General features: G+C 58.7%; 10 protein-coding genes across 10 annotated transcripts; 5 read left to right on the top strand and 5 right to left on the bottom strand.

The window, feature by feature from the left end:
* Positions 1-585: 585 nt before the first annotated feature.
* On the bottom strand, positions 586-1,581 carry AGOS_AER031C (type I glyceraldehyde-3-phosphate dehydrogenase; the record flags this gene model as incomplete). Its single annotated transcript, NM_210245.2, has 1 exon — positions 586-1,581. One exon carries the CDS (start codon positions 1,579-1,581, stop codon positions 586-588), a length of 996 nt encoding a protein of 331 aa, NP_984891.2.
* Positions 1,582-2,159: 578 nt separating this feature from the next.
* On the top strand, positions 2,160-3,215 carry AGOS_AER032W (zinc-dependent alcohol dehydrogenase; the record flags this gene model as incomplete). Its single annotated transcript, NM_210246.1, has 1 exon — positions 2,160-3,215. The coding sequence occupies one exon, from the start codon at positions 2,160-2,162 to the stop codon at positions 3,213-3,215; it is 1,056 nt and encodes a 351-aa protein (NP_984892.1).
* A 231-nt stretch (positions 3,216-3,446) lies between these two features.
* MRPS9 (mitochondrial 37S ribosomal protein uS9m) lies at positions 3,447-4,286 on the top strand (the record flags this gene model as incomplete). The annotated part of the gene is made up of 1 exon (NM_210247.1): positions 3,447-4,286. The coding sequence occupies one exon, from the start codon at positions 3,447-3,449 to the stop codon at positions 4,284-4,286; it is 840 nt and encodes a 279-aa protein (NP_984893.1).
* A 69-nt stretch (positions 4,287-4,355) lies between these two features.
* MHF1 (Mhf1p) lies at positions 4,356-4,688 on the bottom strand (the record flags this gene model as incomplete). Its single annotated transcript, NM_210248.1, has 1 exon — positions 4,356-4,688. One exon carries the CDS (start codon positions 4,686-4,688, stop codon positions 4,356-4,358), a length of 333 nt encoding a protein of 110 aa, NP_984894.1.
* A 188-nt stretch (positions 4,689-4,876) lies between these two features.
* Positions 4,877-7,897, top strand: DUF1 (Duf1p; the record flags this gene model as incomplete). Its single annotated transcript, NM_210249.2, has 1 exon — positions 4,877-7,897. The coding sequence occupies one exon, from the start codon at positions 4,877-4,879 to the stop codon at positions 7,895-7,897; it is 3,021 nt and encodes a 1,006-aa protein (NP_984895.2).
* A 330-nt stretch (positions 7,898-8,227) lies between these two features.
* RPB5 (DNA-directed RNA polymerase core subunit RPB5) lies at positions 8,228-8,875 on the top strand (the record flags this gene model as incomplete). Its single annotated transcript, NM_210250.1, has 1 exon — positions 8,228-8,875. One exon carries the CDS (start codon positions 8,228-8,230, stop codon positions 8,873-8,875), a length of 648 nt encoding a protein of 215 aa, NP_984896.1.
* Positions 8,876-9,020: 145 nt separating this feature from the next.
* Positions 9,021-9,761, bottom strand: RIB7 (2,5-diamino-6-(ribosylamino)-4(3H)-pyrimidinone 5'-phosphate reductase; the record flags this gene model as incomplete). Its single annotated transcript, NM_210251.1, has 1 exon — positions 9,021-9,761. One exon carries the CDS (start codon positions 9,759-9,761, stop codon positions 9,021-9,023), a length of 741 nt encoding a protein of 246 aa, NP_984897.1.
* An 83-nt stretch (positions 9,762-9,844) lies between these two features.
* Positions 9,845-10,639, bottom strand: SPP381 (U4/U6-U5 snRNP complex subunit SPP381; the record flags this gene model as incomplete). Its single annotated transcript, NM_210252.1, has 1 exon — positions 9,845-10,639. The coding sequence occupies one exon, from the start codon at positions 10,637-10,639 to the stop codon at positions 9,845-9,847; it is 795 nt and encodes a 264-aa protein (NP_984898.1).
* Positions 10,640-10,974: 335 nt separating this feature from the next.
* On the top strand, positions 10,975-11,721 carry MPD2 (protein disulfide isomerase MPD2; the record flags this gene model as incomplete). The annotated part of the gene is made up of 1 exon (NM_210253.2): positions 10,975-11,721. The coding sequence occupies one exon, from the start codon at positions 10,975-10,977 to the stop codon at positions 11,719-11,721; it is 747 nt and encodes a 248-aa protein (NP_984899.2).
* Positions 11,722-11,798: 77 nt separating this feature from the next.
* Positions 11,799-12,704, bottom strand: APD1 (Apd1p; the record flags this gene model as incomplete). The annotated part of the gene is made up of 1 exon (NM_210254.1): positions 11,799-12,704. One exon carries the CDS (start codon positions 12,702-12,704, stop codon positions 11,799-11,801), a length of 906 nt encoding a protein of 301 aa, NP_984900.1.
* Positions 12,705-13,020: the final 316 nt, after the last annotated feature.

Raw genomic sequence — 13,020 nt, forward strand, 5'->3', positions numbered from 1 at the left:
GGACTATCTTGATGTCCGCAGACCACTGCTGTGCGCTTCTAGCCCTATTATCTTTGCCAGTACGCACATTGCGCTGACCAAATCAGGCCAGCAAAAAGGCACCTCCGATATTGACAGAGTAAAACCACCGCGAGGATACCCACGGCATTTGCTTACGTAGCTAGGCGGCGAGGCTCAGGTGGGGCCGTTACATAAGGTAGGAGGTGGGCGGATGCGACAGCGAAGTCCGCGCCGCAGCGCTTGCTTGTTTCTAATGCGGTGAGTTCGCCCGCACGAAACGTGCCCCGCGGACCCAGCGTATCGGACCAGCCAAGCGGCGTGCCTCCGTTCATCCCGGCCGCAGACGTTGGACACGCGCACCCCGGGGGGCGCGCAAATGACTCTCAGCCTCCAGATTCTTCGCCCGAAACCGCCGGCTTACCACATCACGTCTGACGCAGCGCCGCACTGCATACCAGCGCGGCGAACGCCGCAACGAATCGTCGAAACTCATGTCTTTTTTATATACGCTTTACTTAACCATAGCAGAACTCAGCGCACAAGCCCCCGGCTTACGCGGCGGACCCGTCAACTCTATAATAGCGCTTAGTTGGCAGCAACGTGCTCAACCAAGTCGACAACTCTGGTGGAGTAGCCGTACTCGTTGTCGTACCAGGACACCAACTTGACGAACTTTGGAGACAACATGATACCGGCGGAAGCGTCGAAGATGGAGGAGTTGTTGTCACCCAAGAAGTCGGTGGAGACAACGGCGTCCTCGGTGTAGCCCAAGATGCCCTTCAACTTGCCCTCGGAGGCGGCCTTGATGGCGGCCTTGATCTCGTCGTAGGTAGTCTCCTTGTTCAACTTGACGGTCAAGTCGACAACGGACACGTCGACGGTTGGGACTCTGAAGGCCATACCGGTCAACTTGCCGTTCAACTGAGGCAAGACCTTACCGACAGCCTTGGCGGCACCGGTAGAGGATGGGATGATGTTGCCGGAGGCGGTTCTGCCTCCTCTCCAGTCCTTCATGGATGGACCGTCGACGGTCTTCTGGGTGGCGGTCAAAGAGTGCACGGTGGTCATCAAACCCTCCTCGATGCCGAACTGCTCGTCGATCACCTTGGCCAATGGGGCCAAACAGTTGGTGGTGCACGAGGCGTTGGACACGATGGTCTCGCCGGCGTACTTCTCCTCGTTGACACCCATCACGAACATAGGCGCGGTCGAGGATGGAGCGGTGATCACAACCTTCTTGGCACCGGCGTCGATGTGCTTCTGCGCAGAGTCCAACTCCTTGAACACACCGGTCGAGTCGATGGCGATGTCAATGCCCTCCTCGCCCCATGGTAGCTGGGCTGGGTCTCTCTCCTGGAAGACCTTGATCTTCTTGCCGTCGATCACCAAAGTGTTGCCCTCGTACTGGACGTCGCCGGCGTACTTGCCGTGGGTCGAGTCGTACTTGAACATGTACGCAGCGTAGTCGACCGTGATGAAGGGGTCGTTGATAGCGACAACCTCCACGTTGGCTCTCGAGAGAGCGATTCTCATGACCAATCTGCCGATTCTGCCGAAACCGTTGATAGCAACCTTAACCATTGTGCGGTGTGTATGTGTGGACTGAATTAATTCAAACTCCTGGTCTCTCCACCAGAGTCCTCCCGTTGTGCGTCCCGGGGCCCTCTTATATAGATTTCGACTGCCCCCCAGGAAATAAAATAGGAGATCGTAAGGAGAGCCCGCAGGTAAAATTTTTCACGCCCACGCGCAGCGGCTGTGGTGCGAGCGTGGGGGCCCCAGGGGTGCTGACCGTTCGTCGTAGTTCCCTTCGCTTCCACCCATTTGCCCTGGTGACGCCTCTGACGTGCGCGTCCGGCGGCCCGGCTTCCTGTCGGAGGAAGCCGCACCATGTGCCGCGCCCGGCGAAAACAGGAAGCCCGCGGGGCGGAGGTCAGGTGTCGTGCACCCAGACACCGGCGGCCCACCCCGTGGCGAGGTGTGCGACTGGTGATTCCGGGGAGGCTGACTGGCATCGGGTGAGCTCAAGCAGCGGACGGGCAGCGCGGGAGACGTATATAAGGGTGTGCGTGGGCCCTTGAGCAGAGCGAGGAGAGCCAGCAGATACAATCGCCAAGATTTTGTCACGCAACACCATACGAACACTCAAGACTCTGAAAATGTCCGCTCCAACGATTCCTAGGACGCAGAAGGCCGTCATTTTCTACGAGAACGGCGGGCCCCTCCAGTACACGGACATCGAGGTGCCCAAGCCCAAGGCCACGGAGCTGCTGATCAACGTCAAGTACTCCGGCGTGTGCCACACGGACCTGCACGCGTGGAAGGGCGACTGGCCGCTGCCCACGAAGCTGCCGCTCGTGGGCGGGCACGAGGGCGCGGGCGTGGTGGTCGCCATGGGCGAGAACGTGCGCGGCTGGAAGATCGGGGACCTGGCCGGGATTAAGTGGCTCAACGGCTCGTGCATGGCGTGCGAGTACTGCGAAAAAAGCAACGAGTCTAACTGCCCGGAGGCGGACCTGTCCGGCTACACGCACGACGGGTCGTTCCAGCAGTACGCCACGGCGGACGCGGTGCAGGCCGCGCACATCCCGGCCGGGACCGACCTGGCGCAGGTGGCGCCGATCCTGTGTGCGGGGATCACCGTGTACAAGGCGCTAAAGTCCGCGAACCTGCGTGCGGGCGACTGGGTCGCGATCTCGGGCGCGTGCGGCGGGCTGGGGTCGCTGGCCATCCAGTACGCGACCGCGATGGGCTACCGCGTGCTCGGCATTGACGGCGGCGAGGAGAAGGAGCAGCTGTTCCGCCAGCTCGGCGGCGAGGTGTTCATCGACTTCCGCAAGTCGAAGGACATCGTGGCCGACGTGGTCAAGGCCACCAACGGCGGCGCGCACGGCGTGATCAACGTGTCTGTGTCGGAGGCCGCGATCGAGAGCTCGACCGAGTACGTGCGCTCGAACGGCACGGTTGTGCTGGTCGGCCTGCCCGGTGGGGCCAAATGTAAGTCCGACGTTTTCAGTCACGTGGTTAAGTCCATCTCGATCGTGGGCTCGTACGTCGGCAACCGCGCGGACACGCGCGAGGCGCTGGACTTCTTTGCGCGCGGCCTGGTCAAGTCGCCCATCCAGGTGGTCGGCCTGTCCGAGTTGCCCCAAATCTACGAGAAGATGGAGAAGGGCGCCGTGGTCGGCAGATACGTCGTCGACACCTCTATGTAATGCCCGCTATTAACGCTTTGTAATGTATAGCTTTTAATGTGTGATCGCCTGACTTTTGCACGCCGGCCGGCGGCAGCGCGCTGCGTCCAGGCAGCGTCACGGCGCAGGTGGCGGGCTGTGCGAGCTGGCGCGACTGGCGCGACTGTCGCTGTCACGTGACGGCGACCACGGGTGGAGAAAATTTTTGGCCAACGGCGCGCAGAGCAGTCCTCGAGCAGCCCATCAGTAGCAATGTTTGCGCGTATGGCGAGCCTGAGGGCTCTCGTTCCAGTGCGGGCGCTCCTGTGGAGGGCGCCGGTGCGCAGCGTGCACCGTGCGGCCGTCCGCGAGACGCGTATCGTGCCGCAGCTGCCCACCTTCTACTCCGCCAACCCGGCACACGAGGCACACATGGACCGGCTCGAGGCCCTGCTGCGCAAGCACACCAAGCAGCAGGCGCGCCGCGTCGCCGTTGAGCGCACCGCCAGCGACCGCCCGCGCTGGCTCTCATTCGACCAGTACGCCCTGATCGGCGGCACCTCGCGCCTCAAGCCGACCCAGTACCGGCAGCTGGTCTCCGTCCTCGACCGGCTGCACGCCATCGACCCCCAGCTGTCCAACGGCGAGATCGCCGCGACGCTTGAGGCCTTCCTGCGCAAGTCGCGGCTCGAGGAGCAGAACGTGGTGCGCCAGGAGCTCGACCACCTCGGCCGCGCCTGCGCCGTCGGCCGCAGAAAGACGTCCAGCGCCAAGGTGTGGCTCGTGCGCGGCTCCGGCGAGGTCCTGGTCAACGGCCGCACGTTCGCCGACTACTTCAGCAAGATCAAGGACCGCGACGCCATCATGTACCCGCTGCGCGTGCTGGACGCCGCGGGCAAGTACAACATCTTCGCCGCCGTGCGCGGCGGCGGCGTCACCGGCCAGGCCGAGGCCATCATGCACGCCGTGGCCAAGGCCCTGGTCGTGTTCAACCCGCTGCTGAAAACCAGACTCCACCGCGCCGGCGTCCTGACGCGCGACTACAGACACGTCGAGCGGAAGAAGCCGGGCAAGCGCAAGGCGCGGAAGATGCCTGCCTGGGTCAAGCGTTAACCATGTATATACTCTACCTAAACCACTTCGATTTTTCCTGGCCGCCGCCTGTTCGCCACAACAACGCCGCTACCGCCGCTGCGCCGTGCGCGCCGCGCCCGGCGCGCGCAGCTGGGCCAGCTCGCGCCGCAAGAACGCCTGCAGCTCCGGGTTCTTGCGCAACCGCAGCATCACGTCGTCGCTGGCCACCACCTCGCGCCCGGCGTGCCGCGCAAACGCCTCCAGATCGCCGCCGAGCTCGTCCAGCTGCGCGAAACACAGCTCCACGAGCGCATTGATGAACTTCGGCGTGAACGTGACGCCGTAGGGGAGCTCTCGGCGCACCTGCTGCTCGATACAGAACCACAGCTTGCCCTTCAGCTGCCCTACAAGGCGCTTTTTGTGCTGGTCAATCTCCGGCATAACGGCGCCTGGGCATGCGGAGAACACTGGAATGCGGGCAACACGCTGCTTAAAAAAAGGAGGTAGAAAAGCCAATCAGTACTCTGGTTCTGTGACTGCGTATGCAGATCTAGGCGGACTTGCAAATCTGAGAGGAGTTTGGGTCGTTGGATGCACCAGAGGCAGAACACAGAGGCGAAGCAAAGGCGATGAATCAGTACACGATCACGTACGGGCTGAGCCCGCCGCAGTCGGCCCGAAACCGCAACATGCATATCCTGCCGGTGATGAAGATGCTGCCGCTGCCGGACGGGTTTCTGACGGGCGGGCGCGACGGCACGGTGGTGAAGCACTGCTACTGCGAGGTGTCGCACAACTACCAGAAGCGGGTGCGGATGCAGGTGCACAGCGACTGGGTGAGTGACCTGGTGGAGCTGAGCGCGGGGACGTATCTGAGCGTGAGCCACGACTTTTCGGTGCACCTGCTGCTGCTGCAGACACGCAACGACGGGTGGGAGACGCGGATCCTGGGGTACCACGACGACTACGTGAAGTGCATCTGCGTGCTGCAGCGCGGCGGCGCGGACAGCAGCCGGAGCAGCAGCAGCGAGCGCAGCCGGGGCGAGAGTGGGAGCGGCGGCCGCGCGCTGTTTGCCACGGGGGGGCTGGACAAGAAGGTGAAGTTCTGGGAGCTGCAGGGGCGGGAAGCGCGGGTGCTGTTCGAGTACGACAACGCGCAGCCGCAGGAAACGGGGTCGGTGTACGCGCTGTGCGCGCTGTCGCCACAGGAGGTGGTCATTGGCGACAACAACGGGGACCTGAAGATCATCTCCGCGGTCACGGGAGAGCTGGTGCACGTGGTCAGCGGCGCCCACGGCAGCAACGTGCGCCTGGCGCAGCTGCTGGACCAGGGCCGCCGCCTGATCACCACGAGCTCGGACGGCGCGGTAAAGCTATGGGATGTCGCTGCGCTTTGTGCCGGCGAGGCAGAGGCCGCGCTTGTGCATGAATGGCAGTGGCAGTGCCCAGTGTGGTCCGTGGCCGGGCTGTCGGAGAGCACGCTTCTTTTCGGCGATGCGTGGGGCAACATCACACGCATCCGGCATACGGGGCAGGACACCGCCTCCTGGGGTAGAGCGGTCCAGGATGTGCTCTACGGCGCGGCGCCCGATGTGGAGGTGTACACAAATGGCATACTTTCCATGTGCTTCATGGAGCAGTCGAAGCTGTGGTTTTCGTGCTCTAGGAACTCGAACATCTACCTGATGAAGCTCGATGCGGAGGGCGTCCAGACGGACCGCAAGATCCAGTCCTTGGAAGGCGGCTCCGCGCTGTTGAAGAGCTGTTTGCTAACAAATCGCCGGCATGTGATCACGCTAAACACGCTGAACCAGGTCCAAAAGTGGGATATCGTGTCCTGCGAGCTTCTCGATACATACAGGCCCACGGATGGCTCCTTTGACGACCTGGTCAATAAAAACAATACCAAGGAAATATTGCCACACTGGTGCTCCGTCTCTATTAGAACCGGGAAGCTCTTCATCAAGTTTAATGACAGGTTCACTGCTACCGAGGTCTATGGAACCGCGCTAAAACAGTACAAATTAATAAATGATGTTGTGTTAAACGACGACCAACGGTACAACCTGGGGAGGTTGGCCATTAACTCAATATTGTACGAATTTATTAAGTATGAATTGCATATGGACAAGTTTGCGCGCCTTGAAGCGGTTAATTCCAAGAGATCGAGCTCTTCGTCTTCAAACATCATTCCGCAGCTGCCGAATAATATTCCACAAGATTTGCAAAAGCAGCAAGGGTACCTTGGCCAAGATTATGATCAGCAAGGAAGAATACCGCAGCTAGTTTTGTATCCATTGCAAAGAGCGACTACTACGGGTAATATAGACGATACCCCTGATAAACCAGTTTCCAAGGAGAGAAAGCGTTTGAATATCTTCCCAAAGATGCCCGGTACCTCGTCTGTGAATAACAGTGCTCATTCTGAGGCTGGCACTCCGAAATCCGATACCATGAGCCCAATCTTGGGAGAATCGATCGACCAAACGCCGAGACCCGCACCTAGTGAGGATGAAACGATAACACCTAGCTTACCGCTGACTGCCGGCGCCGATGAAGTTGGCTTGGAGAGAGCAACTCCTGCCACAGCGCCAGAACTGGGCCCGAAGCAAAGCTCCAGTAATTTATCTCTGCTCAGCAGGTTCCGCAGGCAATCCACACATATCCTGGGACCTCCTACGCTTAACAATTTTCCGTCAATGCAGCGGTGTGAGAGTCCGCCAGAAACACAGACCTCGGAGGAGAGTCCCGAAAAAGAGCCGCCGGCGACACAGAATGGTCTGAAATCCAATGGTCCTGGCAGTGAAAAGGCATTACCAGCTACTCCAGTATCTCTAAAAACTATGGCAGATCTCTTGCACGCAAACAAGGAGATATATCGGCAGCAGGCCACGACGAAGGGAGGAGCATTCAAAAAGTTTGGGCGCAAACTGCTTGAAAGCCAATTTCTAAGGGACGACGAAGCGCCCCTGATTGAAATAAAAAACGGCTGTCTCATCCTCATTAACTACTGGCGAACAGGCTCTTGCGGCGACACGGTCCTGTTCTCTACATATCTTCCCGCCCCGGACTACTCATGGCATTTTGACGACCCCGATTCAGATGCTGGGAACGAGCATCCGAGCAACGAGCTCACGAGGATGGACCGCATATACCGTTTCCGCATTTTTCGCTCTTTAGAACAGCACTTCCCCTACTGGTTCGCGCGCCAGCTTTTCCACGAGGAGAAGACGGCCAAGAACTACCCGAAACTGAACTTCCTCATTAAACCTTACGTCTCGCCCGACGGCGAAGCCAATACCGCAGAACCCGAGGAGAAGGTGCGCAGCTCGCACATGCTTTTCTCCAAAAAGTCCCAAGAGCTGCCTGCGGCCCTGCCGCCGATTACTGATGGAAAGATGCGTCTCAGTGCGCCTGACATGATCAAAGTCAAGCGTATCAAACAATACATTGTTGACAGGTTTGAATCAAAGACTCCGGAAATGCGCAACAAAATCTCAGTGTCTGAATGGCTAGAGCTGCTCTGTAAAGACAGCCTTCTAGACGACGACCTGACGCTGGCTGCCATTAGAACGCTGCATTGGAAGTCTAACAACGAAATTGTCTTAGAGTATAGAAGGAAGGTGAGACAGACCTCTAGAAAACGGTAGTAGCTTGTAACTATGTCACTCTCATGTATCCATAGCCCCTCAAGACAGGGCACTACGAGCTGGCATAGTACTTGCTGTCTGTACCGGGATCTTGCGCACCAGCTTCAACTATCTTTTTTAACGAAGTCATATTTTTTTCCTCGAAAATTTTTTACCTTATAGCCATATAGCCAAGGCTCATCTCGCTGACATCTCAGACCCTGATAGTGCGAACGAGCTCATCTGGAGAGGTAGATAACGGTACTTCGCTTACCAGTCTGAACTAATATTGGTATATATAAGCTTTGACGGGTTCTGAAGTCGGATATAAAACACAAATACGTTATCACAATGGATCAAGACAATGAGAGAAACGTGTCCAGGCTTTGGAGAGCATTCAGGACTGTGAAGGAAATGGTGCGCGACAGGGGCTATTTCATCACGCAGGAGGAGGTTGATCTCTCGTTGGAAGACTTCAAAGCGAAGTACTGTGACTCGATGGGACGTCCTCAGCGCAAGATGATGTCCTTCCAGTCGAACCCTACCGAGGAAACACTAAAGAAGTCCCCAAACATGGGCTCTGTCTGGGTAGAATTCTGCGACGAGCCCAGTGTCGGTATCAAGACTATGAAGAACTTCGTGATCCACATTGGCGAGAAGAACTTCCAGACGGGTATTTTCATATATCAGAACGGCATAACGCCCAGCGCGTTGAAACTGCTTCCCTCCGTCGCTCCTGCTACAATTGAGACTTTCAACGAAACAGCTTTGGTGGTAAATATCACGCACCATGAGCTTGTGCCAAAACATATCAAACTCAGCGACGAAGAAAAGAAGGAGTTGTTGAAGAGATACAGGTTAAAGGAATCTCAGTTACCTAGAATCCAGAGGATGGATCCAGTTGCATTATACCTGGGGTTGAAGCGAGGTGAGGTGGTGAAGATTATCAGAAAGTCAGAGACCTCTGGCCGTTACGCAAGTTACAGAATCTGTTTGTAAATTAAACTAGTCGATGCGGAGCGCTTGAGGTCCCCCGGCCGCCGTGTTTCCAACGGCACGAGGCGGTTGGCGAGGGGGATAAGCGCTATGTGACGCAATATGTATAGGAGTAAATAGTTTTAACTAGTAGACCAGTCATAATCCGCTATGCGAGCCGGCCGCACAAAACACTGTCACTTGTTCCGTGCCACCAGTTCACATGCTCTAGGTTCACCTCCTCAGCTGGTGAGACCGCAACACCTAGTGAGCCCAGGAACTTGGATCCTATCGTGATCACCAGACTGTCCACAATATCTGGGCGCAGCAGCAGCTGGTTGAGCACCTCCGCGCCGCCTTCGACCATGACACTTTCCAGGTGGTGCTCAGAATAGAGTCGCTCAAACAACTCGCCCCAATTCAAGCGGCCACCCTCGTCGACACCCAGCTGCAGGTAACTGACGCCTAGTTCGCGGACCTCCGGCTCACCCCCCGTGACCACTATGGGCGCCTTCCCCTTGCCAAGGTTATGCAGATACTCTATTTTGGACCCGCGGTATCTCCATCTGCCCCGAACATCCAAGATAATGGGTCGTGGTGAAGACTGTTCGGTGCAATCCGCCCCGTCCGCTGCAGGTGTCCACCGGCAATTGAGACCCGGGTCGTCCGCAAGGGCTGTGCCCGAGCCAATCAGGATGCCGCTATGATGGTAGCGTAGATAATGCGTCATTGTCTTGGTCTCCTCATGCGAAATAACCGTCCTTTCACCCTTTTGCTTCGCGATACGAGCATCTAGGGACTGCGCATACGTCAGCGTGACAAACGGCAGGCGTGCGGATGAGTCCGGTGGTGTCGGTAAGTACGGTGCTAGTATATCAGCCAGATCTTGAGAAAGTGGTATTAGCGCCATGGTTTGCCAGTGTTCCCGAGGGTGGTGGGGGCGGAGCAAGGCAGATAGCCGTTTTTGACGCCAATCACTCGAAACGGGGGCCTCTATAATATCGAGAACTCGTTCTCATCCGCCCGGGAGGGCGATGCAGTTCGCTTCAATTGGGGCTTCTGTACCTTAGATGGCTTGAACTTCGCCTCTGGTCCCCTTCTCTTCCTTGCATCGCTGGAGGAAGCCGGCCTGGTGCCTCTCTCGGCACCACCCGCCGTCTGTATACCCGCATCGTCCATGGGCAGCGCGCTGTTCGTCAACCGCGCCGCCTCGTTCTCCTCCAGCTCGGACTGGCGCCTGCGCTCTTCTTCTCGCAGCCTCAACATTCTCTGGTGCCGGCGCTGCGCCCAAAGCTCGTGCTCGCGCCTCTCGGAGTCCGAGTCCGTGTCGCCGTCTGTCTCCAGCTGCGCTATGCGATGCAACAGCTCCTTATCCGTGCTGTAGGACGTCGCGATCTGCTTCAGAGCACGTTCTTTGTCCTGCACCGCGTTGTGGTGCTGCACTTGGTCCAAAGTGCGCTCCTGCGCGCCAGAGACCGCGCCTGTGCGCGCGGCCGGCCCGGCGCCAGGGTCTCGCTTCTTCAGGAAAACCGGCCGGTGCAGCACGACCTCCTCATCGTCCGAACTGCTGCTCTCTGAGTCGTCCTCGTCGCTTTCGCCCGCCTCTGAACCAGCAACCGACGGTGCGCGTTCCCATGCACCTTGTTCTGCACCCTCCGCACGTGTTTCCGCCTCCGTGGGTCCTTCGCCAGCCCCGGTATCCTGTTCCGATACATCCGATGTCTCGGTGTCGCTCGAGCTTCCGGACGTAACCTGCTCACGCTGCCGCCTGAAGTGCCGAATCGCCATTGCCGTCAGCTGCCAAGCGGGCAGGAGAGAACGCCGCACTTAGATCAGCGAGGCATCCGTCATCACGTGAATTTCCAGTAGACAAGACACGTTTTGCGTCATTCGGAATGGTGCCTGCCAAGAAACTGGGTGCGCAGCGGCCACCGTCACGGGCCTGGAGTGATAGGAGGCTCTGGTGGCTCATTCCTGCCTAGCGATGGTGAGGCCGGGAGCGGCATTCGGCACGTGACAGTATCGTCACGTGGGAACGCGGTGTCAACATCATACCCCACGACGTGGTTAATAGGACAAGCCATGGACCACGGACCGACCCCCTCTACCTCCGTGTGACACCGATGAGGGTTTGCAGTGTGTTCCTGTTGGTGTGGGGTGCAGTAGCCCTTGCTTCGGTGGTCAGCATCAAATCTGAAGATCAATTCTACGCGCTGGTGGACAATGGCCGATACTCGCTCATAAAGTACTACACGGCGTGGTGCTCGCACTGCAAGCACCTGGCGCCCGTGTTCGTTGAGCTCAGCGACAGGGAGCTTGCGATGCCCGCGGGCGCCGAGGTGCAGTTCCTCGAGGTTGACTGCGATCGCTTCGGTAACTCGCTCTGTGCCCGGCTCCCTGGCTTCCCGGTGCTAGAGCTCGTGCGGCCGTCCGCGCAAGACGGGCCGGAGGCTGCCCCGCAGCCTCCGGCCGCTGGTGGCTGGCGCCGCGTTCTGCACTGGCTGCATGCGCTCCTTCCGCAGCAGCACCCGTTCCGCGTCCCCGAAGACCGCATCGCGGAGTTCAGAGGCAGCAGAACTGCCGACACCATCGCCTCGTTTATCCAGCAGGTGGTGCGGAACGACCGTCTGGAGGAGCTCGCGCAGCGCGTGCTCGACGGCGCAGCGCAGGAAGACGAACCGCTGGTCCACAATGGTCGCGCCTATCTGGCCTCTGTCGCCGGTAAAGATCTCCGCGAGGAGAGAAACAGGCTCGAGACGCTGCTCGGCTCTGACGTCGGCATCTCCAAGGCGGAGGAGCTGCGCTTACACCTTTCCATTGTGAGCAAGCTACAGGAAGCTGATTCCGCCCTGCTAGATGATGAGCTTTGAAGGAGCTAATTGCGAAAGTGTATACAGTACCTAGTATTTAGACCGCCCCGCCGAACCGGCCGGGCATGCATTGCAGATCAGAAGTCATACTTGCGCACACAGCGTACGTTTTCCGGGAACGGTAGCTGCGGCACAGCCGGCAACAGTAGGTGTTTCACGATGGGTTCCGCGTGGACGGGTGACACCCGGCCCAGCCACAACATAGTGCGCGAGCGCTTTAGGAAGATCACGGCATTCGCGGAATATTTGTGTCCACCGACGTGGTTTACGAATGCAACCGTGCAGCCGTGGGGTCGCGCATCAGATACGTCGCGGTACAAGCCATGTGTTTGCAAATGCGCGCAAATGTGCTTACGCAGCACGGGAGCGGTTATGCCGCAACGCTTATCGCGGGTTGTATGCGAACACAGAAATATAAACGAGTCCTCGGGGCACTCCCAGATATCCGGCCGCGCCAGTAAAGCAGGCATGTCGTTGGCGCGCAGTAGCGGCAGCAGCTCGTCGAGCACCTGCTCCACACGATCCGCCGTCAGCCCGACGAGCTTGATGAAGTGCGGCAGAATCAGCACGTTGTTTTTGTGGCCGCGCATCACCTCGACGTCCAGAATATCGATAGGCTGCGAGGACACGCTGCAACGCATCGGCATGCCGTCGGGGCCGGCGTCCTGCTGCGCGACCCACGCAGCCACGCGCTGCTGCACGGAGCCCGGGCGTTCATCGCACGCAGAGTGCGCCCAATCCATCTGCGACGTGGGGACCACAAAATGCACGCTGGCCGGCTTGGACGTGCCGTACAGCGAGGCCTCGCGCTCAATCTTCAGCCGCGCAAAGACCTGCGTGTCCCGCGCTACCTCCGCCTCCCACTCGGGCGAGCAGGCATCGCAGCTGCTGCACAACTCGATGTGCTTTTCCATTTCCCGGAGGTCGGTGTGCTCCGATTCATCGCCCTCGTACGCACTACGGATATAGCTGAGCAGCCCCATATTCTGATCTCTCCGTTGCTCCGATACACCAGCAGACCGCAGGACAATTGCAGATGGCTTCGCGGAGTCCAGTGGCGGGAGGTGCAACTGATGGCCGATTGATTTATAATGCCCCTGCGCATCCTGAGCCGGAGATGAGCGGCGGACATACCCGGCGGGGAAATGAGTCGTCACGTGGTTGGATACTTTCTTTTCGCCGTTCGAGGCTCAGGTTCTCGACATAAAAACGGCTTGCGATGATTTGCCAATTCGGTCAGCAAAAGTTTCTCCTTGGCCAATTGTCCCTCGCCATGCACTTTTGGCCTTGCCTCGATAT

This window comes from Eremothecium gossypii, chromosome V, assembly GCF_000091025.4.
Source record: "Eremothecium gossypii ATCC 10895 chromosome V, complete sequence".
NCBI classification, from domain to species: Eukaryota; Fungi; Ascomycota; class Saccharomycetes; order Saccharomycetales; family Saccharomycetaceae; genus Eremothecium; species Eremothecium gossypii.